The following is a 26,410-nucleotide window of genomic DNA, read 5'->3' as shown; positions in this document are numbered from 1 at the left end:
CGACTTAAGTATGCGGGCGCGTGGCCTCAATCTACCTATCAGATTGTACAGCAAGAAATAGAGAATGTATCTTGTAAGCGGATTTTTTATTTGAATATTATAAAGGGAGTACTCTAGTACTCTATAATATATTAGGTACATATATGTAATTAGAGAGTACTTAAGTAACCTTTAGTTGCTTTTCCTTCTAACTAACTAACTAAATGTACCTTTCTCTTACAGGAGGATCTATGATAGACGACAGAGAAAAATAACGCTTTGTTTGTGGTAAATTTGTGTTATTTCCAATACCTCGATCTACTGTGCATAGGAATGCCCCTGTTCTCCTCTAGGCCAAGCCCAACTTAATAAGTCCTGCATAGGGGTGGCTGTTTACTGATCCTGTCCCCTTGCCCGTTGCCTCTTTACCCTCTTTGCGTCCGTTCTTGTCCCACCGGGTTGTCCTTGCAAGCTGCAGACTGGAGGAAGTACAGTTGCCCAAAAAAAGGGATCGAAGAACGGAGGGGTGGCATCCGTTGACATTGACTTGAACCTACGGGCTGCATTCCATTGCACTCGCAATTGAAATCGAAGGGCCCGAAAGTCGTAAACGAGGCCTGCCAAAGGGGAGGATTCTGTTTGGTGGTTCTTGGAAAATGCACATGGCCCCTAGACACTGACGACTCGTATCGTATGCGAGGCATTTAAGATACACACACTAAGTGTGATCGATAGTCGATGCTTTGACGCATTTGGCGAGTTCCAAAGTCCCCAGTATTGATTATTTCGAGTGCTTACGCATTCGACCCATGGCCATATGCAAAGTATCTACGTGTCTGTATCTGTATCTGTGGCAGAGAAAAGTAAGTCAAACTTGTTTATCAGCGAAAACGAAGTGTCTTATCTTTATTTTGTACAAAAACAGAAAGGGGCGGGTAGACACACTGACTCACACTCATCCTCACACTCACACTCCCACCCCCCACTCACACACACACACACACATATACAGAGACGAACAGAGAATAAGCTCAAGTGGAGAAATTAGATAAAAACCTGTCTGGGGCGGGAGGGTTGATGGGCTGCGCTGAATTAAGGACACCACCCGGAGTAACCCACCCGCCACAGTCTCACAGGATCTATCAGCCATCCCCTGGACAGCCCCAAACCGAGCACCAATCAAGTGGCCACCCAAACCAGAAGCTTTTGGCCAGCCACTTTTACTTTCCATTTAAACACTCAGACCCATTTTTCCACAGCAGATATTCCAACTTACGCCTTCCATTAATTTTACAGAAAGATTTTTTGAGCGCAAGCAAGGATTATTAAAACGAAAACCAAGCCAAACCAACTAAATACCCAAAACGACAAAAATCGACAAAAAACGACGAAAAACGAACAAAAATCCCAAAATTCATTCGCAAGTTTTTCGGGCCAAGCATCGAAAACACACTTTGGGATTCAAAAAATCAAAGCGAAAGAAACAAAAACAAACTGGAAAGGAGCCAAAAAGGATTGCAGAAGGAGAACGGGTGTCAAACGAAGGGAAATACAAATCAAATTTAAATAAAATTAAATGCAAAGGACATTCGCATGTGTGTGGTGGTGGAAAGAAAATTCAAAACAAAATTCACAATTAGAAAACGCAGGAAAAAACGTAGAAAACGCAGACACAAAATCAAGAGTGCCAGCAGCAACAGCAGCAACCAACTGTCAACACCGGGAAGAATTTTGAACTGGAACATTTCGACCAAAAAGTTGGGCAGCAAAATTTCAACGTTTGGCGCACTACAACACAGCAGCAAACAGCAGCAAGGACATCGCGGCCAGGCAGCCAGGATTGCAGGAGCGAGCGGTTTTGAAAGCGCAGCACACATCGACAAACCCTTCTCACACGGACTAGTACTCACAATCGGACCAGGATACCTTTTGGCTTAGAAAGCGGCCCAAGGAAAAGCCGCAGCCAGCAACTTAAGCCTGAAATCACGCATACGCCGCGGCGAACTCTCGCTCTCTTTGCCGGAACGAAGGGGTATAGCCAGAGAAAAAGCAGCCAATCCGAGGAAGCGGTTTGGCCGAGGGGCAAGGCAGAGAAAGCAGCGAAAGCAGGAGCGAAATCATCGAGAGCTGAGAAGCGCGAGGCGCGAGAGTTGCTGCTGCTGGTGGGCATCATCTTATGATGTCATCAGAGGAGTACGAGGCGGACTGTTTTGGTTTGTACAGCGATGAGAACAACGTGCTGCTGAAGGCAAACGAGCCGGAGACAACGGCCACCAAGCAGCAACATCAGCCACAGTTACAGCAGCAACAGCAACAGCACCATCAGCAACTCCAGCAACCACCGCCGAGCAGCAACGGTCACACGTCACCAATACCCTTACAAGTCAACGGCGACGGCAGCGCGGCGAATTGCGGCGAGAGCGGCAAGACTAATACCAATACAGGCAGCCACAGTCACAGCAACAGCGGCAACACCAACACAGACGCAGACAAGGAGCAAGAGCGAGAGAAGGCGAAGGAGAAAGCGAACGAAGAGGAGGCCGAGTCCGACGATTCCGACGACGACGTCGTGGTTGTACTCGAAGGCTGCGAAGGCAACGCCAGCAGCAGCAGCAGCAACAGCAACAGCAACGCCAGCAGCAACAACCATAAGGCAGCGGCCACGACGACGACGGCGACGACGGCGAACCATTGTAATCGCAGTGGCGGCAGCAGTCGCTGTCATCGCAGCGCCCGCAGTAGTCGGCAAATCAGTCAGTCAACGGCCGTCGGCAAGACAACAACGTGCGCGGCTAAAAAACCAATAGCAGCACAGGCGTCCACGACAACAGCCAAGAACTCGAACGTTAGCGTGAACGTGAATTCAAACGGTAGCGGAAACGGAAACGCGAACAGTAAAGTGAATCGTCGTTCGCGTCAAAGATCCTTGAGCAAAGACATTAACAATCAGCCAGCGAGCAGTAATAGCAATAGCAACAGTAGTAACAACAACAGCAACAGCAACGGCGGAGCAACGGCAACCGCTGCTGGCTTCATGAGTAGCGCTGCCGCGGCTGCTGCGGGTGCCGCTAGTGGAGGAGCCCTGTTCCAACCACAATCGGTCAGCACGGCCAATAGCAGTAGTAGTAACAATAACAATTCGAGCACACCGGCTGCTCTTGCCACCCACTCGCCCACGAGCAACTCACCAGTTTCGGGCGCCAGTTCGGCATCGTCCTTGTTGACGGCCGCCTTTGGCAACCTGTTTGGTGGCTCCTCGGCCAAGATGCTGAACGAGCTGTTTGGCCGCCAGATGAAGCAGGCCCAGGACGCAACGAGTGGCCTGCCCCAGAGTTTGGACAACGCCATGCTGGCCGCCGCCATGGAGACGGCCACCAGTGCCGAACTGTTGATCGGCAGCCTCAATTCCACGTCCAAGTTGCTGCAGCAGCAGCACAACAACAACAGCATTGCTCCCGCCAACAATACGCCCATGAGCAATGGCACAAATGCATCGATCTCGCCGGGATCGGCCCACAGTTCCAGTCACTCGCATCAGGGTGTCTCGCCCAAGGGAAGCCGCAGGGTGTCGGCCTGCAGTGATCGCTCCTTGGAGGCGGCAGCTGCTGATGTTGCTGGTGGCTCGCCGCCACGAGCGGCATCGGTGAGCTCGCTGAACGGTGGAGCCAGCAGTGGGGAGCAGCACCAGTCTCAGTTGCAACACGACCTGGTGGCCCATCACATGCTGCGCAATATACTGCAGGGCAAGAAGGAGCTGATGCAACTGGATCAGGAGCTGCGCACCGCCATGCAGCAGCAGCAGCAACAGCAGCTGCAGGAGAAGGAGCAACTCCACTCCAAGCTCAACAATAATAATAACAACAATATTGCTGCCACCGCCAACAACAATAACAACACCACCATGGAGAGCATCAATCTGATCGACGATTCGGAAATGGCTGACATCAAGATCAAGAGTGAGCCCCAGACGGCTCCGCAGCCACAGCAATCGCCGCACGGAAGCAGCCACAGCAGCCGGAGTGGGAGCGGCAGTGGGAGCCACAGCAGCATGGCCAGCGATGGTAGCCTGCGACGCAAGTCCTCCGATTCCCTGGACAGCCATGGGGCGCAGGACGATGCGCAGGACGAGGAAGATGCTGCGCCCAATGGCCAGAGATCCGAGAGCAGGGCTCCGGAGGAGCCACAGCTGCCCACCAAAAAGGAGTCCGTGGACGATATGCTTGACGAGGTGGAGCTCCTGGGTCTGCACTCCCGCGGATCCGATATGGAGAGCCTGGCCTCGCCCAGTCACTCGGACATGATGCTGTTGGACAAGGACGATGTCCTGGACGAGGACGACGACGATGATTGCGTGGAGCAGAAAACATCCGGCAGCGGATGTCTCAAGAAACCCGGCATGGATTTGAAACGAGCTCGCGTCGAGAACATCGTTTCGGGAATGCGATGCAGTCCATCCTCCGGATTAGCGCAGGCAGGACAACTGCAGGTAAATGGCTGCAAGAAGCGCAAGCTCTACCAGCCCCAGCAACACGCCATGGAGCGTTATGTGGCCGCCGCAGCTGGTCTGAATTTCGGTCTCAATCTGCAGAGCATGATGCTCGACCAGGAGGACAGTGAGTCCAATGAGCTGGAGTCCCCGCAAATCCAACAGAAGCGTGTGGAGAAAAATGCCCTCAAGTCCCAGCTGAGATCCATGCAGGAGCAGCTAGCGGAGATGCAGCAGAAATATGTGCAGCTGTGCTCGCGTATGGAGCAGGAATCCGAGTGCCAGGAACTTGACCAGGACCAGGATGTGGAACAAGAACAAGAGCCAGACAATGGCAGCAGTGATCACATCGAGCTGTCGCCCTCGCCCACTTTGACCGGAGATGGTGACGTTAGTCCGAACCACAAGGAGGAAACTGGGCAGGAACGACCTGGTTCCAGCTCGCCCTCACCATCGGCCCTAAAGCCCAAGACATCGCTGGGCGAGAGCAGCGACTCTGGCGCCAACATGCTGTCCCAGATGATGAGCAAGATGATGTCCGGCAAGCTGCACAATCCACTAGTGGGTGTGGGTCATCCCGCCCTGCCCCAAGGATTCCCTCCACTGCTGCAGCACATGGGCGACATGTCGCACGCGGCCGCCATGTACCAGCAGTTCTTCTTCGAGCAGGAGGCGCGCATGGCCAAGGAAGCCGCCGAGCAGCAGCAGCAACAGCAGCAACAGCAACAACAGCAGCAGCAGCAACAGCAGCAGGAGCAACAGCGCCGCTTCGAGCAGGAGCAACAAGAGCAGCAGCGGCGCAAGGAGGAGCAGCAACAGCAGATCCAGCGTCAGCAGCAGCACCTGCAACAGCTGCAGCAACAGCAGATGGAGCAGCAACACGTGGCCACTGCCGCCCCCAGGCCGCAGATGCACCACTCAGCGCCCGCCCGCCTGCCCACACGAATGGGCGGGGCTGCTGGCCACACGGCCCTCAAATCCGAGTTGTCTGAAAAGTTCCAAATGCTGCGCGCCAACAACAATAGCTCAATGATGCGCATGTCGGGCACAGACCTGGAGGGACTGGCCGATGTGCTCAAGTCCGAGATCACCACCTCGCTGTCCGCTCTGGTGGACACCATTGTGACCCGCTTCGTCCACCAACGGCGGCTGTTCAGCAAGCAGGCGGACTCCGTGACCGCGGCTGCCGAGCAGCTGAACAAGGACCTGCTGCTGGCTTCGCAGATCCTCGACCGGAAGTCACCGCGCACCAAGGTGGCGGACAGGCCCCAGAACGGACCCACGCCCGCAACACAATCAGGTAATAATGGTTCACTACTCCTAGCTAATAGTCAAATGCCCTCCCAAACGCCCGCGAGCGGTTCGAGTGCGCAGCAGCAACAACAACAGAATGCCCAGCAGCAGCATCAGGGCTCGCAGCAGCAGCAGCAACAGAATGTGGTGCAGCAGCAAAATGTGGCGCAGCAGCAGCACATGCAGCAGCAACAGCAGCAGTCGCATCCCTTGCTGCCGCCCAACTGCCAACAGTTGATCTCCGCCCCTCGCCTAAATGGCAGCCAGTTATCCTTCGCTTCGCCCGCCGCTGCTGCAGCCGCTGCAATGGGTCTGCAGATGCACCATGCCGCCGCAGCAGCAGCAATGTCCGCCCAGCAGCAGCAGCAGCAGCAACAGTCGGGGGATCCCGGCGCGAATACTAACCCAAACAGCGGGCCAGCAAACCCCACTAACAGTAGCTTAAGTACCCTTAATATACCGCCACCTCACATACGTCCTTCGCCCACAGCGGCTGCCATGTTCCAGGCGCCCAAAACGCCACAGGGCATGAATCCGGTGGCCGCCGCCGCGCTCTACAACTCGATGACCGGACCCTTCTGCCTGCCGCCCGATCAGCAGCAGCAGCAACAGACCGCCCAGCAGCAACAGTCCGCCCAGCAGCAGCAGCAAAGCTCGCAGCAGACGCAGCAGCAGCTGGAGCAGAACGAGGCCCTCAGCCTAGTGGTGACACCAAAGAAGAAGCGTCATAAGGTGACCGATACGCGCATCACGCCGCGCACCGTCAGCCGCATCCTTGCCCAGGATGGCGTGGTGCCGCCCACCGGAGGCCCGCCGTCAACACCCCAGCAGCAACAACAACAGCAGCAACAGCAACAGCAGCAGCAACAACAGCAACAGCAGCAGCAACAGGCGTCGAACGGCGGCAACAGCAATGCCACGCCCGCCCAGAGTCCGACGAGGAGCAGCGGAGGAGCCGCATACCACCCGCAACCGCCGCCACCACCACCACCCATGATGCCCGTGTCCTTGCCCACCTCCGTGGCCATACCTAATCCCTCGCTGCACGAGTCCAAGGTCTTCTCGCCGTACTCGCCGTTCTTCAATCCGCACGCAGCCGCTGGCCAGCCAACGGCGGCCCAGCTCCATCAGCACCACCAGCAGCACCACCCGCACCACCAGTCCATGCAGCTGTCCTCGAGTCCGCCGGGCAGCTTGGGCGCTCTGATGGACTCGCGCGACTCGCCGCCGCTGCCCCACCCGCCGTCGATGCTCCATCCCGCCCTACTGGCCGCCGCACATCACGGCGGATCGCCGGACTACAAGACCTGCCTGCGGGCCGTCATGGACGCCCAGGATCGCCAGTCCGAGTGCAACTCGGCCGACATGCAGTTCGATGGCATGGCTCCTACTATATCCTTTTACAAACAAATGCAACTTAACACAGAACACCAGGAGTCGCTGATGGCCAAGTGAGTTTCCACCTAGTCCACAGTGTGCAGCAGACAGAGAGAGAGAGAGAAAGATAGAGGCGGGGAGAGAAGAGTAGTAGTAGTAGTGGTAGAAAGGAAGGTGGAAAGGGGCCAGATACTTAACCCGACCCCGGACCTCGCTTACAAAACGAAACCAATCAAGTGTCTTCTTCAGTTTATTTATTTCCCAACTAAATTCTTTTATAAAATGTAATCAAAACCTTATTTATTGCCCCGCCGCACACTTAAGCCCCCAAAGACCCTCAAGTCATCATCATCATCGACTTGGCCTGGCTTGAGTTGCATTTCGCAACAGCCACAGAAATGGAAAAAATCAATGACGAGCAGCCAATCGAAAGAGCTGCACTCGTTGGCCTCTTACTAGCCCCCATTTCCACACCCATACCCATTCTCAATCCCAATCCCCTTCCGATTCCGATTCTGACTCTGATTCACAGCCGAGCTCAGCTTTTTCAATCAGTGGGCTGAAGGAGGCTAAAGCGGGGGCTTGTGCGGTGGCACCCTTAGACATTCATTATTGGCACTCGAAAGTGCAGCCACGTTAGACATTGCCAATCCAATCGAATATCTACATCTATACCTCTCTCTCCCTCTGTGGCTCTGCCCCACACGGACATGGAAATTTGGAAAGACAATCGACCATCCATCCGACACACATATCTCATTCATATACCCTATATCTATAACGCCACCAGACATTGCGAATCCTTGACTCCTTTGCACTCTTCTACATTGACACCGATGCACCTGCGCAAGGCCAAGCTGATGTTCTTCTGGGTGCGCTATCCCAGCTCCGCGGTGCTCAAGATGTACTTCCCGGACATCAAGTTCAACAAGAACAACACAGCACAATTGGTGAAATGGTTCTCGAACTTCCGGTAAGTTGAACAATTAACAATTCCAGACCTAGTTCTAGATCTAGACGTAAGACAATATGTATTAACTATTCAGCAGCATTCATATTTATGATTTCGTTACGTCGCTCTTGAGTTTTTCGACTTTTAAGTTTCCTGGGCGTTAGGCAGGGGCTTTCGTTAGAAATTGATTGCTTAAATTCGAGACTGCCACCTGTCGAAACCCTCGACTTGCACTCAAGAAGTAGTCGCAGGACATGCAACACCATTCGGCTGTCATTCCGCGCCTCCAACTGTCAGTCCGTGAAATTGCGCAAGAAGTTGCCAAAAAGAGCAGAAAGACAACGACTACGGAAAAACGACAGCTGCCAGATAGTCCGTGGTGGGGGTAAATTCGGATATACGGTTATTCCGTGGAAGGAGTGGGCTGTTCTCAATGGAACTGAGCCAACGTGAAGTGAGGTAGGCCCGCATGCAGTCGCCGTAATTTGCGCGCCAAATCCGGGCCGCATCTGTCCGCCCCGAAGTGAATAACGTGCCGAAGGAAAACAGAGAACCGAGCCGAAAACAGAGCGTGGCACAAGGTCTCACCTGGATTTATAACTTGCAACCCTCTTTCATCGCCGGCTTAGCAGCTGCCCGTCTCCGATTTGTCTAAGACATGCGCAACGTCTTAAGGAATTGTCCGCAAGACACCCTAAGAAATTCCCCTACCTGCGCACAATCGAACAGCACAAAAGACAACAAATCAAGACCCGGCGGCACGCTCGGGGTTTGTTCGGAATTTCTTATGGGGGTTGCTACCCTTGCGCGGTGTGCCCTAACCCTACTTTGCATGGGAATCGGGGAGTTGGCATCTTGTCTTTGCCTTCGACGACTTCGGCGACTTCTTGGGCGAGAGGTTAAAATGGGTGGGAATATTTTCTGATTTCCTAACTGGTACTCGATTGTTTGTTTCCGTTTTCTTTTTTTCGCTTTTGGATCTTAGGGGTAGTTGGGATGTAACGGTTTTCTTTGCGTTCCTTTCTCATGCTGTGTTGCTTAGTTTGATTTTAGTTTTCATTGTTCTCGGGAAAATGCTTTCCCTCTTAATCGTTTTCCCCCTAAATTAACCTAGGAAATGAATACTTGTAACCGCTTTCTGCTCTCTCTTAGCCACAAGTTAATATTATGAGTTTCCCACACTCACAGACACACTGCGAACACAGAACCACATACACAGACACTGGGGCTGAGTGCTCTAATAACATGTTGCCTAAAGTGGCCACTTAAGAAAAACGCAAGGGGTTAGGTCCCCCGTTTAGGATGCCGGTGAATATGAGCTGGAGAGTCCGCAGGATGAGCGCCACGATGATGAGCTGCCACTCGAGCTGGAGAGCCAAGTGTGAAAATAGCGGAGAGCGAGGCCAAGAAACTTGTGGCGCTGGCATATTAAAAAGTGTTGCCTCCTTAAGTGGGCCCCACCCACGCACACACACACACCGAACACCTCCTCTCTGCGGCCCCTCTGCCTCATCTGTGTGTGTATGTGTGTTGGCTAATTAACAAAAGTGCCTTTTGTTCGAGGTCCTCAAGCAGGCCACTTATATAATTGCATTAGCTACAGTAACTTCTTTTTGTGCTCGCCAAAATGCAAATAATGAAAAGAAAGCGGCAAAGGACATGCATTCACACACACACATTCACAGACATATGCGACCACAGCCCCACCGACACTCAGACTCCTGGCGGGCTAATTAGTTTGTTTGCCAGGATACATTCAGTGGGTTTCTTTGGCCGCTTTTCATGGCGGCAGCTACTTGAGAGTCTCGAGCACAATGGCCAGGGCCCTACTGGCAAAAGGCGCTCAAGGATACGCCCACACACATGCTAGCCCACTCGCTTACACCCACACACTCGCACATCTCACGCTGTTCTTTTTCCGTGTTTTGTTTCTCATCGAGCCGCTTTCCGTTTTTTTGAGGTTAAGTGTCCTTTTGGCGCTTAGAGCAGCTTCCCAGCCATTCTCCACCGCCCTCCACCTTCGACGCGTGAACAGATCTTGCTGACAACAACAACAGGAACAACAGCAGTTACAATTATATAAATACACACACTCACTCACACATGCTACATACCACATTCAGACACTCAGATACGATACACGCTCCATTCTGTATATGTATATAGACGTATATGACTTGAACAGATGCTTATATATAGATACAATGCAAAAGTGTTGCCAATTACTTCATTAATGTATGAGGTAGAGATGTCTGCATATGTGTGGGTGAGTATGTGTGAGCTTATTAATAACATTCTACTCGTTCGTATTCGTAACCGTAATCCGTGATACGTGATTTATTGCGGAGGAAGTGAAGAAGAAGAAGAAGGTGCAGCGAAGAAGGAGACACACGCACACACGAACAAAAAACACACACACACAGAAAACACACTCACACACACTGGCACGCACACATTCAAGCGAAGTGAGAGTGAGTTAGAGGGGTGCGGCGTAGGTGAGAGATGAATGTACTTGACAAAGCAACGCCTGCCTGCCTTTCAACAAGTGTTTTAGTGGTTCTCCCTCTCCCTCTTCAACGCTCTCGCCTCACTCTCTCTCTCTCTTCGTGCGTGTGTGTGGGTGAAGGCCCAAATAAATAGGCTACGAAATATTATATGCAAACTAATTAGCACTTCCGTCGAGCCCCAACGCCATTGCATCTGCACATCTGCAGTTCCACTTGCACGGCTTATTATCTAAATTAAGTGGTGCATTTGAAACCGCCAAGCCAAGCTTCCTTTTCCTGCCACATGTGGTTGCTTGCATAAGGATCGCCTCAAGCTCCTTTTCACGCCAGCCACAAAGCTAATTGCAATTCAAACCAAACCGAGCCCCAACCGAAACGGGGCGGGGTTGAGATCCTGGCAATCCCTAATAACTATGGACACCCGGCACAATGAACTGTCACACAAAACTGTCACACAGCGATTCCTTTCTTTCGGCCAGGCCAAGCCATCAGCCTCATTATGAAGGCATTCCAAAACCACCCACCCGATCCACACCCCCATCCCAACGCAGCACCTCCCTCCTGCTCTTCAAGTGCCAGCGCCTCCGGGGAGCCGCAAGGGGGGCGCGCCAATGGGCTGGGGGCCAGAAGGAAAAGATTTTCTATTTGCGCATTCTGCGCTTATTGTTTGGAAAATCAACACGAGCGCCGTGGCACAACATGAGAAATGCATTTGGCGCTTCTGCTACTGGGAAATCTTGAAATTAGCGCGATTATCGGAGCGTTGTCAAGAGGGGTCGATGCGGAAGGGTTGGGGCGAGGGACTCCAAAGGATTCCCAGCGAAAAGACAACAATTAGTGCTCGGCAGACAATGAGGAACTGCGAGAAGAGAGGAGAATGGGGGGGTTGCAGGAGGCGGAGCAGGAGCAGCACCAGCAGAGGCAGTCAGGCCGGAAGACAAGCAATCACTTACAGTTGCCAAGTAAAGCATATACCACCAGTCCTATCCCCTTGCCACATCCTCGCCATATCCCCTTGCGAATGGCAGCTCACACACAAATCACTTGACTAAACAAGGCGACGCAGCAGCAGCAGCAGCAACTGCGGCAGCATCGCGCTGCACTTGCTAATTAAATCCCCAACCCCCAAGGCAGTCCTGGGATAAAAAAAGTAGGAAAGAAGGCAAAAACCGCAGCTAGAAGATGCCGCCCCGACTTGCAATTGTTATTGCACCACCACGAGCTGCTGCTGCACATTTGAGATTTATTAAAAATTCTTTACACACCCACACACACACCCACCACACCCACAGCGACACCGACACATACACGACGCGCCTAAGAGTATGCAGCGAATTATTAATAATGTCATACTCAAACAGCTATCCAATATAATGCATTAAGGGACCCCTAGGCACAGAGTGAGCGAGATAGCGTGACTGAGCGAGTGGGTGAGAGAGAGAGAGAGAGCGAGCAAGCGACCGAAGCATTAGCGATTTCCTTTGAATTTGGTTTACCACTTTACGACTTTCCTCCTTTGTTTTACCCACCTCTCGCCTTGTTTCAAACCTTGATTACGCTTTTATTTACGTTTACGATTTTGTAAATTTGAATGCTGAACTGAAAAATATAAATAGAATAGAATAAAAAAAAAACCAAACAGAATACTGACCAAACCAAACATTCCTCATCTACGCATCTGCAGAGAATTCTACTACATACAAATGGAGAAATATGCACGACAAGCTGTCACCGAAGGCATCAAGACACCCGATGATCTGTTGATTGCTGGAGATAGTGAATTGTATCGCGTGCTCAATTTGCACTACAATCGCAATAACCACATTGAGGTATGCCAATAACCACACCCACACCCACTAAAACTCACACTAGCCCACTAACACTGACCACCCAAGAACCCAAGACCCCCGACTCTACATGCACACACACTACCAATATCCAAAAAAAAAAGAAAAGAAAAATAATGATTTTCAAAATGAATAACTAAAGTGTGTGTGGATGCGAGCGTTAGGACCACTAACCAGATGACCAGTGAACCCCTATTCGGAGTTAGTCGCTAATCGAGAAAATCGGTTCACAGGTACCCCAGAATTTCCGCTTCGTGGTCGAATCGACTCTGCGGGAGTTCTTCCGTGCAATACAGGGTGGCAAAGACACCGAGCAATCGTGGAAGAAGTCCATATACAAGATCATCTCGCGCATGGACGATCCCGTGCCCGAGTACTTCAAGTCGCCCAATTTTTTAGAGCAGCTGGAATAAGTGGAGGAGTTGGCGCTGCAGACGCTGCCATTGCCGCACCCACTGGGAATTCCACCGCCCATCAGTCCGGCCAGCACCTCCACCACCTGCAGCACCGCTACAACCACCAACTCCAGGCCCAGCAGCAGCCATCCGAAGGCGAAACGCAGGCCAAAGCTAAAAGGCTAAACCTGCGCAGGAAACACGACTGGATATGACCAACAACCCAGCAATAAAATCGAGGATAAACGATTCGACAAACAGTATCCACACACAGGGCAGAAACTTAGACATAGCTGAGAGATTTGCAAAAGCACACGAGTAGAAAACGCGTTTAGAAAACACACTCAGCAAAATATTTTTTCAAAAATTTCCAAAAACTACACAACTTAACACACACATATACATACAATTAAAACACACATGAACCTCAGCGAAAGAGTGACAAGAATATGAAGCCACGGATATACAAATCCAGTGGGCCGATTGAGCAAAACCAAAACTTAACATAGAGCAGCAAGTCTTAATCTAATAATGTGAAATAGTGCAAATTGAAAGAAAACCTGAGCCACACACCTGAGAACACCCACACACCGAGCGTAATTTACAGGCAGTGTAAACTGTACTCGCCGTTGGTTTGTTAGTTGAAATTTTTTTGAAAATATTTACAGCAGATTACGTATACGTATGAATATTTAACAAATAGTTGAGCCGTCTAATGATCTACCGAAAGTTGACACACATTCCACAAGGAAATACCTACACAATAACCACACGCATTCCACGCACACACATACACACACGCTCGCATCGGTACGAAGTGTGTGTTCATTTGAGAGAGAGAGAGAAAATCGCTCGGCCAAACAGGAAGTGGTTACTATCGCACTGCTTGGTCGACCGACTTTCCGGTAAGCAGTTTCCACCGCCCAGTTCCGCACTGCTTTACAAAAGCAGGCGCAGCTCTGACGGCCGGAAATCGGGAATTAATCTTAAAAGTTTAAAAGTCACCCGATCACTAAGGTTGCTACTTCCCTCTATCCCCCATTTAAGCGCTAAGCATATATTCGATGTCTATTAAGCGAAACTAAAAGCAAAAACTAAAAAAAAAAGGTTAAGAAATTTGCGAAAACTATTTAGATTTTTAATGAGAAAGCCAGAGTTATTTGTACGAACAGCGGGCGTTAGGGTAGTTAAATTTACCATCTTATCTCTTACATTACGTTATGCGAACCTTCGACCAAAGTTAATTGTTAACATGAATCCCTTGAATACGGTTTATTTTTAATCAATTCTTTTCCTTTAGTGCCCCACTTTCGTGCACGCATCTTAATTTTATAGAATAATCGACATACACACTATAACACACCACAAACACACACACACTAGTCTGTTATTTATGTAAATAATTTATACGTTTAGTTAAGTTAACGTTTAGTTTAATTAATTTACTTTACTTGGCCTTGAGTTGCAACAAAACAAAATATACACAAAACACCAAAAATACCAATTAAAAAATATTGTTTTTTCTTTCTCCTGATTTTATGAACATATAAAAGTTTAAATCATAGGTCCCGATCTCTGGCTGGCTGAGATCGATCATGCACTTCTCACTCATCAGCACAGCAGACACAGCATGGAAAGTGGGCGGGTTTAGAGGGATATGTTTGCCTGCTCTCCGTCCGGCGACTTTTGGGGCTGGGGCGGGCAAACCCTGTTGTTCCTGCAGCCGCAATATCTCATCTTCGATTGCAGCTGCACAGCGACAACAGCAACAACATCATTAACTGCATGCAAAACATTTGAATATTTGGCACAGACAAAATCATATTCCTCGAACGAAACGAGCGCAGCGAAATCGACCATTTCGGCCCAACAATTGCTCCGAGGAGCTCCATCAGCCAGCCAGCCAGTAGGTCAGTCAGTCTGTCAGTTACCAAGTCAGTTAGCCAGTTACTAAGTTAGCCAGCCCCGCACCCTAGCGCCCTCTGGTGGGAGTTAAGATTAGAAATGGATGGGAACACCGCTATAAGAAGCAGACGAGATCGCACCACAGCAAACCTTTCGGCCACAACAATGATCACGAAATTATTGAACAATAGTTGAATTTTAGCTAAAACTAAATTGAAACGAACTAAGCGAGTTTTTTAGGCTTAACCAGAGTTCCCATGGGGAATGTGAGCAAAATTTAATTGCACTTTGGCGTAACTATGACAAAATTAGTCGCGTTTAAGACGGTGAGTTTCCTAATCCGAGAAGCGAGATCGAGTGGAAGAAACTGAGGTTCTCTTCAAATCGAAATTGAAAGTGAAATTCAAGTTTGGATAATTGGAAAATAAAAAAATGCATTTGCGAAATTAGTATTTAGGGAATCGTACAAAGCAGATGAGGCAGGCAGAGGCATTCGCTAATCGAACTGAAGTTTAAGTTTATCGCATTACCAAGTTGAGTTATCTTACCCCTGAGTTTCACACATCTTCACAGCAGACAGAAGTCGAAATTCAAGCCCGATTTTGAGGCACCAGGAGTGACGCGTTGATTGTTAATGCCTTTACAAAATTTACGAAGGAAGCGGCTTTTGGCAATGGAGTTGAAATTTGAAAATGAAATTTGAAAAGAAATTTGGAAATGAAATTGAAATTGATCTAAATACAATTGTAACTGATTTTGTGATAGAAAAGTAACTAACAACAAACTAAAAATCGAACTAACTTCATTATTGTTTCGGATAAAACCAATATGGAGGCTTCGCGCAGAAGTCTCCATACGAAATTATTGATTGATGTAAAAATAGTTAATTGACAATTGCGAGACGAGCGAAATTATGAGACGAAACCATTTAGGCAATTTAAGGCGAATTAACAATAAACGTTTGGCTAACAAAACTTTAGGCGAAATTTTATCTTTAAGCAAAATTCGAAAATAGCGAGAAGCATCCGTATCTAAACCGTCGAAATTCACAAAGTTAACAGTAATACGAAGCAAAAAAAAAGTAACTACGAAAATTAAGCACTCAAACCTTTCTGTTCTATTCAGTTTGAATCAGTTTTAGTCAGCGCTTTCTTTCTTTACCTCAAGGAAGGCGAATGAACCGATATACTTGCGTACCAACAAATGACACAGGAGCACACTTACACTTGCGTATATTTAATGCAACATACATATTTCATACATTTATACTAACATAAACATACATACTTAAACTTAAGTCAACAAATCAAAGGGGCGGACCAGCAAAGGGTCCGTCTCGAACGATAATTGGTTAATAAAAGCGAAATTAATTGAGAAAACAGAAAACACAAATGACGGCGCTTGGATTTTTCTTTACCAAAATTTAACCCCCACCTTTTTGGCCGCTTATAAACTACCCACATTTTTGGTTCAATTCTCCCCAACCAACCAAACGACCAACCTCCGTCAAAAGAATTTTTGGCATTTGTCACCGCAAAATTGGAACTGATTGGCAAGCACAACACCACCACCACCATCACACACCTCACTAACCCACAGCCACGAAAACAAGTTCAACTAATCGGTGGAGTGCAGAGGCGAGAAGGGTAAGCGAAATTCATTATAATTCATCTTATTCGAGCGACGCAAACCAAGCGAAAGAGACACCTGGCGGACGCGGACAGCACTTGCGCCAGCCTTCAGCCACGCCCACCACAACTTCGGAATGCCCTTTCGATAACCACTAGGAAAGCGAGTTTATTTCCTCCAGATCAATCTTTCGGTGTTGGAAAAATTCCAAAATGAACTACAGATCAGCCATAGGCCAAAGCAAAGTTCCTTCCTCGTTTTTTGGCTAAGCTGCTGCCGCTGTTCGCCAGGTACAGTTTACACCAGGTACTAAGTTAGCATAAGCATTTAGATTAAGTACAGCAGCAGCAGGAAACCAGACGAGAACCGGAAATGGACGAAGGACATCCATCCGGACAAAGCAACCAATCAGCGACCCGTGTGACCAGTGCTGGTCAAAAGACCAACATCGAGTTCACAGCACAGCAAATCCAAACTTAAACCATTAATGAACCCTGCACGCAAACCGATAACGAAAACAAATCGATCAAATGATCGAGGCAGACGATGGGAAGCGAGATCGAGATGGAAGGCGAGATAAGTATATACCTACTACACGTAAACCAATTACCAAATATAAAAGCAGACGCAGCCATATGCAATTTTAACTAGATTTTAAAAGCATTAATACCGCAGAATACCAAGCAAACCAAAAGAAAATTACCCAAAACATACCGATTACTGATTACTGAATGAAAAACAAAACCGATAACAGAAATTGATCAGATTTGTACATAGCGACATTTAAATACAACTACATACACGTAATTAAAATATTACTACAGTCTAAGCATAAGCGACCCCCAAAAACCCACTCAGAGCCCCTGAAAAGGACATTCTGGCCAAGGCCAGGACGATATTCACTCACAGCCTTACTGCATTGAAAATGCTCGCATTGCGATTTCCATTAGGAGGGAAGAACGAAGGGAAGAAGGAGTAGGGGATTGAGATAGGAGATGTGCCAAGCCCAAATCGGTATATATATCAAGCAGATCCCCTTTGGCAAGCCCACACACGCACAAAACACTGAAAAGCAAATCAGTCAAACTTACACGTAGGGTACATACTCCATGGTAAATCAAAGCAAATCTATTCGTAACTTCAACTTCAGAGTAACCATAATTTAGTTAAACATCCTTGGTTTGGAAAACATCTGATCACAAGACAGAAAGGACGAAGTAAAATAAAATACACATAAATTTGCAGTTTTGGTATACATGAAAATGAAAAATGAAACGAAAAATCTTTTTAACGATGAAATATTTCCAAAAAAGGAAACAATTGCGTTTTTTTAGTAGCAAGCGCGATTCTCAAAATTCCCAATAACTTTTGGCAACAAATCGAGTCACCGAACAATAAACAAAAACCGTTTGGATGTAACATTTTTATCACTTATTTGGCGTAGGAAGAATCAGACAGAAGAGTGTAGAGGAGGAGTGTATGAAGATTAAGCCGTGGCGCATCCAAATGCACCACATCTTTCTTTAAAACAAACTGCAATAGAGCAGCACACAGTGCGTATACTTTCGGCATGCACTGTGTGTTTGCACCAATGGACTTAGTTAAACAATCAAAATTCCTGCAATCATTGCAACAGCAACCAGTATTACTAACATTTTTCAGTTGATCAATCAGGAATCAATTTACGCATCCTTATTTGTGAAGTTTATGAAGAAGAGGTTAAAACTTTTGGCTTATGACGTAAACCCAACTTTTCGGCCGCAATGAATATTGCCCATGGAAATTCTAAATTCGAATTGATATATATACAACAACATCAAAAAGCACATGAGAAAGTATAAAAATATAAAGAAAATGTTGCATAAACCCCTAAACAAAAACGATAACCGAATAAAAACAACGATAACGATAAACAAATACCTTAGTAACCGATAACAGTGAAGCAAGGGAGGATGAGAATTTGCAATTAAGTTTTAACAGCCAACAATAGCCAGGGAAACATACACAACTCGTATGTGATATTTTTAAGTTAATCTCTCACAGTTTTCCACAACCACAATAAATATTTTTACTCAAATATACAAAACCAAACAGAATTCGAAATATGAAGGACAACAACAAGCCCAATTAGAAGCGACAATACATAAAATAAAGATTGGTATTAACAACAGCACAAAGCACTTCCAGCAGCAACTTTTTTTGGGTTGCCTACACATATCAAAGATAAATACGCTATATATACAATATGGAGCGATAGGAGAGAGATATTTCTTTTTGTTGAGTCCTTAAGCCATCCTGAGTTCAAATTTTACACTGAATATAACTGAATATTTACCCATGATCGAATACAAATATAAATATATATACATATAAACCAATACCAAAACTAATCCATAAGTGTTTATAGTTGAATTTTGACAGAAAGCGAGGGAGGAGAATCAGATTTTATGCCACAGTTTCATTTGCAATAGTCGAGCGTGCCACGCACGAACCGGGATAATTTATAGTACAATACAATGCAACAAGCAGACAAACAAACAAACAAACAAATAAACAATTAAGCAACAGCAACCAATAACTTTTTATAAAACGATTTATATTTTTATACTCAAACTGAAATCAATCAACAACAACCGCAGCAATAGCCAATTAGCCAAATAAGCCAAAACTTTTAGTTCGTTCACCGAAGTTTTCAGTTAGCAATTAACGACAACAGCAACAATTATGTTTTCATTTACGAATCAGCAATCGAGCAGATCTGAGTGTCCCCTTAGAACCCATCCCAGTTGTTGTATATCCGATCACCGGTGGAGCCGAGCATGCCACACAAGAAATTGCCAATAGAAGTGCAGTCCCATGTACTGCCACTAAAAATATTTGAAGACGAAGCCCCGAAGAAGATGCCTGCCTGCTGAACCCGAGGGAAACGAGACCAGAGGAGTAGCCACAATCAAAACTTTATGCAAATCGTGCTTGGCCTGTCCGGGATTAGGATATATCTCAGCTACCGGCGGTGGTGGGTCAATCAGCCAATCGGGGAGTCACACTCAGATCACGACTCACATAGACAACAAGAATAAGTGATAAAAACCCTTTGTTTCACAATTCTCTTACGAGCAGGCCCAAACCAAATGGGCCAGATAACTTTGCGTGCGTTTAACTGGTACCGTTCCTGGTAACACGAAAAAGAATCAAAAGTATATATATACATATATCTGGGGGGACGTGCAACGCGCTGCGAAACGAACTGCAAAACTCCTTTGGTTTACTCTCACACAATAAAGCAAACAGTTACAGATACAGATGCACTTGCAGATGCAGCAGCAATAAACAGGTGAAAATTGACAAATCGCAACTCGAGACGGGGGTCGGACATGGCCCCCAGACAATAGCCCAGCAATATTATTATTATTTCCCAATCGGCGTCCTTTGTAATCCTTCGAGGATTAAAGGTGCGCCACCAGCCGTCGTCAACTGAAGTACAACCAAAACGAAATCGCACCCATTGGCACCACCAAGAAGCAAGCAGCCGCTGCATTAGTCCCCAGAAAGGATAAACACAAGAACTACAATAAATATAAATATAATTACCAGGAAAGGGCCCAGACGTTTGTCAAAATTCTACACGAAATTTTATGTAAAACAACTGTAGGAGCAAACGAAAAACGCAATTCCAACGAGCCAGCGAAAGAGCTAAACAATCGATTTTCAGTTTCAAGTTTTTCCTTCTCCGGCCATCGATCCAAGTTTCGATCGATCGCCCATCCTATAATTTAAACGAGATAAAGGCGTGCCACGGGGCGTGGCATGTGTACAATATGTAAAGTAATTAAAACGTAAACCATGTAAACGAAGGCGATAAGCGAACAAATGAAACAACAATATTTATACAGAGACTGCAAACAAATGTGATCAGATATTTTATAATATATAAGTTTACAGAGCAATCGACAGGCAATATCGACTAGCTATAGCCAGCCGATGATGCTACCGATCAAATCAAAAGCGAAGAACAGCGATAGCGAACAAACACAGCAACAGCAACCACAGTAGGCGTTAAGGTAACCGTTAGCTAACCGTAACCCTAACCGTAACGAAACGAGAGCCGTAAACGTAAGCAACCGATAAACAAAAAAGTATTTATAATGATATTTTTTACAATAGCATATACAACTAAATATATAGCAAAACGACAAACAAACCGAGCGGGAGCCGCAGCTGGCGAAAGTAACCCCAATCAGCCCATAACCCATACCCTGTAATCCCTTTGAGCCGCCTTTATCCTGGATGTCCCGAAGGTCGAAGCTGCGGCCTCCACGCGCAACAGTTGCCTTTCACAGAAACAATTTACCGATTAAGTTATCAATAGTGAAATAGACAAGCCAAAACGGCGACCGCGCCCCCACTTCCGGTAAACCCAGCAAAGGGGGCGTGGCGCCGCAATTTTTCCAGCCAGTTTTCAGTTGAGAATTTCCTCAGTTCGTTCGAGTACAACAACAACAAAGGAAGAGGGTAGAGCAAAGTTCTTCAGTTCACGGTTCATACAAAGATTATACTTAGTTTTCGGAAAGAGTGGAGGAAAGTAGTGGAGCGAGGAGCAATGAAAGCGGAGACAGTGAAGCGTCGAATCAGAAGTCTTAGGATGGGGTAACCAGTAATACACAGCAAACCACATATATAAAGCAATCATATATATGTGAACAATTTGTTTCGATTTAGTGAGTCGAGTTCTTCAGTTCGATCAACAAAGTTTGGCAGCATTTTTAGCCTGATTTGAACGATTCAAGCGTTATGGGAAATTGAGCAATACTTGAGTTCTGAACAATAGTGCCGGTAACATTTATACGATAAGTGAAACTATATAAATAGACATATATATAAAATACATACTCTAGACGTCGTAATCCGTATTTCAGCATAGCTAACAAATGTTCTAAATGTACACTGAGTAAAGAAAATCCGGAACCCAAGCAACAAACCACAAAATAAAAACCAAAATGCAGATAAATCGAGTGAGTGAGAAAGGTAGAGGGTAATCGCCTGTGCAGCATTTTCCGAGCGGTACATGCAGATTGAATATTACCTGGTATTGGCCGAGTGACCCCACAAAACCCCCAAGTAGCCCCGCCCCCCGCACACGAACCACACACTCAACCACATTACGATCCACAACCTTATAAATATATATAACTTATTACTTATATAAGGACATAAACTGAAAGCAAGCAAAACAAAATAATAATAAAATACAAATACAAGATAATGGTAGTTGCTATTTTAAATATGTATTACAAAACCAACAAAAATGCAAAAAAAAATAACAAAGAAAACCAAACAAAACAAAACTAAATAAAACCGAATGTCAGTCGAAATAAAATGATCTTCAGCGCAAGCAGCAAAAGTCTCTAGTAAATGTTAAGCAGGAACCAAAAGCCAACCTAAGCAACAACAACAGCAGCAGCAGAAACCGATTCAAAAGCAAAGCAAAAGCAAAACAAAAGCAAAGCAAAAGCTACAGCAAATCAGTCAGACACACCTATATATTACCTTAATATATATAACGCAGTTTGTTCCAAGCCAAAATCAGTACGAGAAACTATATGATATTTGTATGCTTTTTTACTCACACCATATAAGCCAATTGGAAATTGGGACAGATCAAATCAGATCGGCAGGAGCTATTCGCCAGGATACTCCGCCGCCTTTAGGTTTAATTTACGCACTCAGACACGCAGACACAGACACACTCGAAAAAAAAAAAACAAAATGAACAGAGATACTACGAAATTGAATGTCAGCATAGGTATAATCGTAACGAGAATCAACTAAAATTTATACTCATAGTTTAGCAGTCGCCGTAATTGATTTATATTTTGTCAGCCACACGAAGCAGAATCAAACCGACAGACGAGACGAACTCAACTAAGCTAGATACAGATACAAAGAATATCCAAAAGATACATTAAATAGAACTCAACAGCAGCCACCTAGAACAAGAGAACAACAACCACAGTAACTACAACAACTTAATGCCGTTCAGCCAACAACAACATCAACCAGAACAACAATCGAGCAGGATCAGTTCACAGATGCAGCAGCTTACTTATAGTTTTTTTTCAGGATAATAAAGATAAAGATACATACACCATCTAAGCATATTATAGCCAAGCCCAGCCCAAAAAAAAGTAACTCCAGACCACAAACAAAAGCAGAAACAGGTACAGATTTCAGAGCAGGATCAGAGAAGGAATGAGGAGGATGAGGAAACATTTCAATCAAGTGCTAGCATTTCGAAGAACGTTTTAACATTTCGGCTTAGAAATACGTAGAGATAAATTACAACTTTCGGCTCAAAAGCAACGCGCTGCATTTTGCAAAAGAAACCCAACCAGAATGAGAACTCTTGCACACAAGCAAGACTAAAACGAACACCTAAATAAAGTAAAACACTCTCGGCTAAGACTTTGGCGTGAATTTCGGAAAATAAATGAAGAAAAAAACTCAGACGAACGTTTTGATACAGACGAAGATTCAGATTGCGACATCAGAACTATTATGAAACCAAATGTGACCAAAGACGCGGTGCAAGCGGCCCAGTAGTTTTCCAGATACTTTCAACACTCGCAGACCCACAAAAAAATCATGTTTAGGTGTAAGTGTAAAATTATATATAAACGTATTTCGGTAATGTTCCTAATAAACATATGACACACATTCGCTCACAGACAGACGTGTGCGCATATATGCATAGGCATATTCAGAAAGGATATATGTGCGGATAAATTGCAGTTTCGGCCACACAGTAAAAATTCTGCATTTAACAGTTTGGCAAAGTAAATTAGCGGGTATAACAAAAACTAGGAAACAAAAATTGGTCTGCGAGCGCGATTAAGCTGGCAAAATTCAAAACTGGACTGCTTGCAGAAAACATTAGAACATGTAAAATGAAATTAACTTAATTGTTTACAGGCAGCATTCTATGAGAAGATTACATTCAGATCGTTTAGATAATCTTATTTCCCGTTGAAAAGCAGACAAGATCAGTGCTTTTCAATCAATGACAACGCGTTTAAAAGTCCAAAAAAAGAAAAAGGAAATCTTGCAAGTACGAAACAAATCACGAAATGAACTAAATTAAAAACCTCTCGGCCATGTTTGGATAATTCTCTCTCGGTGTAAACATTCAGGACAAATTTACAAAAAAAAACCACAAAAAAAAAAACAAAAACCAAAAAGAAAAGAAAACTTTAGGATTAAAAAAAAGGGAAAATACGAATTCAAAATCCAAAAATTATACGCAAAATTACTGAATTTTGGAACACAAAATTACGTAACAAAAACTTAAGATGTAAGCGAATGCAGCAAAGAGCTGCATTTCGAAAAGCAGTAGACGAAGCAGTAGTCGAAGCAGGGAAGTAAGCAGTAGAGAAAGCAGCCTAAAACCAGAACGGGAAAATGGAAAACGGAAAACTTTGAAAGAAATTTTGAAAACGTGTTGGAAAAATATCAGAAAAAGTACAAGCTTATTTTAAGCACCTTCGCGCCTTATCTTTAAGAACGTAAATAAATCGATGCAAAATGAGAAAAAGTAACCGAAACAAAGCGATAACAAAACACAAACTTAAATTAAAATAAATTTAATACGAAAACATTGTACATTTAGAAAATACGAGCAAAATTGAGCAAAGTTTCGATACATCTCCGGGTAGTTAACCTTATCTAAGCTTAAGTTCGATTCGAACCGGTTAAATTCGGGCTCGGATACTGCAGAAAGCACCTTTAGTTTCCCCTCAGTTCGGGTTTTATGAAAAAAACCATTCCTAAATTGTATACACAAGCAAGGAAAGGATAATACGAAAAAGCAGTAGATGAAAAAGCTGAAAAGAACATGACTAGTCGACAACCAAGGCAGTGGCAGGAACTCATTGACTCCGCTGACAATTGAAACCGAATAAACAAGAAACAAAATTCCAAAACATTGCAGCAGCAGACTTCAAAATTATAAAGACATAAATAAAAAAAGCCAACCAAATTAACAAAATTCATAACTGCGGTTCGGAGCACATAGGAAAAGTGTATGAAAGGTATGATAAAAATATAAATCCAAAAAGCTAATGCGAAGATTGAAAGAAAAAGTAAACTTTTGTGTTCCCCAAATCTCTGTAAATGTTTAGATGTATGAAAGAAAACCAGTCGAGGACACTACTTGAGTTAGGTTTTGGTGGGGCTGAGACCGACTTCAAAATAAGATGTGTATGTAAAAAACAAACTAAAATGAATACTATAAAGGTAACGCTACGAATCCTAACCCCATTGCCCGAAATTTAGTTTTAAAACTTTATATGTATCTATTACCTTGACCACAATCCACCAGCTTACATTGTAACCCCCATTTCATTGGCTTTTGAGATTTGCCAACGATCGATCGAGCGTGGTTCCTTCTACGCTCTTGAGTTCCTTCCCCAAATAACCACATCCAAAGAGATCCGCTGGGATTTGTGCACCGGGCCAAGGAGTGGTCAGTTCTCAAGCCTCGAAAATAAACCCAAACTGCCCGGCCCAGTGGCCAGAACATCGGCATTGGGCGGGTCGGGCAACTCCAGGACATCCAGATCCGTTTCGCACCATAGCACTCAAGGCAATACAAACAACCGGCGGCTAGAGAGAAGCAAAATGAAAAGAAAAGCAGAAGACAAGGCAAAGGACAAGTTTCGAACCAAGGATTTCGGTAACATTTCGAACGCAACTTTCGGCAGAGTTTCGAACAACTTTGGATTAGGCTTTTGTTGTTAATTTGTTTTTTTGCGACCACGTCTCCATAGCACTCGAGCAACATGAAATATGCAACAGCAACATGCAACAGCAACACACAACACAAGCAGCAAGCAGCAAGCGGCAACGTGATACACGAGTTGAGCAAGTGAAAAGCAATTTTTGAAATGGGGCCACAACGTCCGATCTAAAGTGCCTTCAAGTAACAATGAAAACAAAAGAAAACAAAAAGAAAATACCAAAACTAAAAACTGTTAATTTTTTATGTAACTAAAACCAACGCGGAGGATGAAATTATAACACAAAAATTGTATAAAGAAATTAATCGTGTAAAAAGTATAAAAATTTAAACAAAAACTAAGCGATGACGATGGTGAACGCGAAAGCGGAAACGTAAACGTAGAGAAAGGGCTCCAAATAGACCGGAAATTAAGCAAAAACCAAAACTGATTCATTCTTTGGCCTGGACACACTGTCTCTCCGAAGGAACTCACCAATATGGGCTATAAAAGCAAAGGAAAATCGATCGCAAATCTCATAGAAGCCATCTTAAACATTTACTTTCGCATCCCTCCCTAGCAAAAAGTTGTAATTGACTACCTAATTAAGCGGAAAAAATATGTATGTATTTAGTTTTAGTATGTAAGCGAATGGAAATTCACATAAAACTCGATTTAGACGAACATTATATTATGTATGGGAAAATTAATGATTTAGACTAGCGAAAGCAGCAACAAAGGTTTGGATATAGACACCACGAGTATACCCCTATACCCCATACATACGCCTATAGCGCTGAGTTGCTCATCTATCAATGTACTTAAAACCCCAAGAACACAGCCACACTGACACTTGCATGTACTATTCTATATTTAATTTAGATTTAGATGCGAATAACTAAGTATTCAACTCAAAGTTAAGCGGAGAACGATACGAGATGAACTGCGAACGGCATACTGAAGAGGTGGCAATTAGGTATAGAGCGAACTATATTTAAGGACTCGGAACTAGCGACTCTCAGAAAATGAAAATGAAAAAGAAACGCGAGTGCGCAGCGACACAGGATCGCAGATAAACTATAAGACTTTCCAGAAACGAATTGGGAAACCTGCCGTTTCCCACTTTTGTGCTTTTTCCTACCCCCAACACACACACTACAGACATACACACACCAGAGATCTTGAGTTGGCAGCATCGTAATCGTTTCTTTAGTCGACGATGGGAAAGAACTAGCAAAAATTAGCAAAATTTAAAATTGATTATGTGAC

At 45.4% G+C, this 26,410-nt stretch overlaps 1 protein-coding gene across 3 annotated transcripts; it reads left to right on the top strand.

Annotated features, from left to right (window-relative positions):
• The first annotated feature begins 222 nt into the window (after window positions 1-222).
• On the top strand, window positions 223-14,334 carry LOC6606834 (homeobox protein prospero). Of its 3 annotated transcripts, none has more exons than XM_032723322.1 (6): window positions 223-267; window positions 1,276-5,765; window positions 6,249-7,150; window positions 7,954-8,108; window positions 12,279-12,423; window positions 12,675-14,334. In XM_032723322.1, the coding sequence occupies exons 2-6, from the start codon at window positions 2,156-2,158 to the stop codon at window positions 12,852-12,854; spliced, it is 4,992 nt and encodes a 1,663-aa protein (XP_032579213.1). In that variant the 5' UTR covers window positions 223-267; window positions 1,276-2,155; the 3' UTR covers window positions 12,855-14,334. The 3 variants fall into 3 exon arrangements, with proteins under 3 accessions (XP_032579213.1, XP_032579212.1, XP_032579211.1); XM_032723321.1 differs by having other exon boundaries at window positions 6,249-7,209; window positions 7,926-8,108; XM_032723320.1 differs by having other exon boundaries at window positions 1,276-7,150.
• The last annotated feature ends 12,076 nt before the right edge of the window (window positions 14,335-26,410 follow it).

This window comes from Drosophila sechellia, chromosome 3R, assembly GCF_004382195.2.
Source record: "Drosophila sechellia strain sech25 chromosome 3R, ASM438219v1, whole genome shotgun sequence".
In the NCBI taxonomy this organism is placed as follows: Eukaryota; Metazoa; Arthropoda; class Insecta; order Diptera; family Drosophilidae; genus Drosophila; species Drosophila sechellia.
Note: the sequence above shows the minus strand (reverse complement) of the source record. Positions and strands in the feature narration are given on the sequence as shown.

Excerpts from the sequence above, each read along its gene's own strand:
- LOC6606834 (XM_032723320.1), top strand. The coding sequence starts at position 2,156 with ATGATGTCATCAGAGGAGTACGAGGCGGACTGTTTTGGTTTGTACAGC. Across the intron at positions 8,109-12,278 it reads AAATGGTTCTCGAACTTCCG|AGAATTCTACTACATACAAA; the intron begins GTAAGTTGAACA and ends ACGCATCTGCAG. Across the intron at positions 12,424-12,674 it reads ATCGCAATAACCACATTGAG|GTACCCCAGAATTTCCGCTT; the intron begins GTATGCCAATAA and ends ATCGGTTCACAG.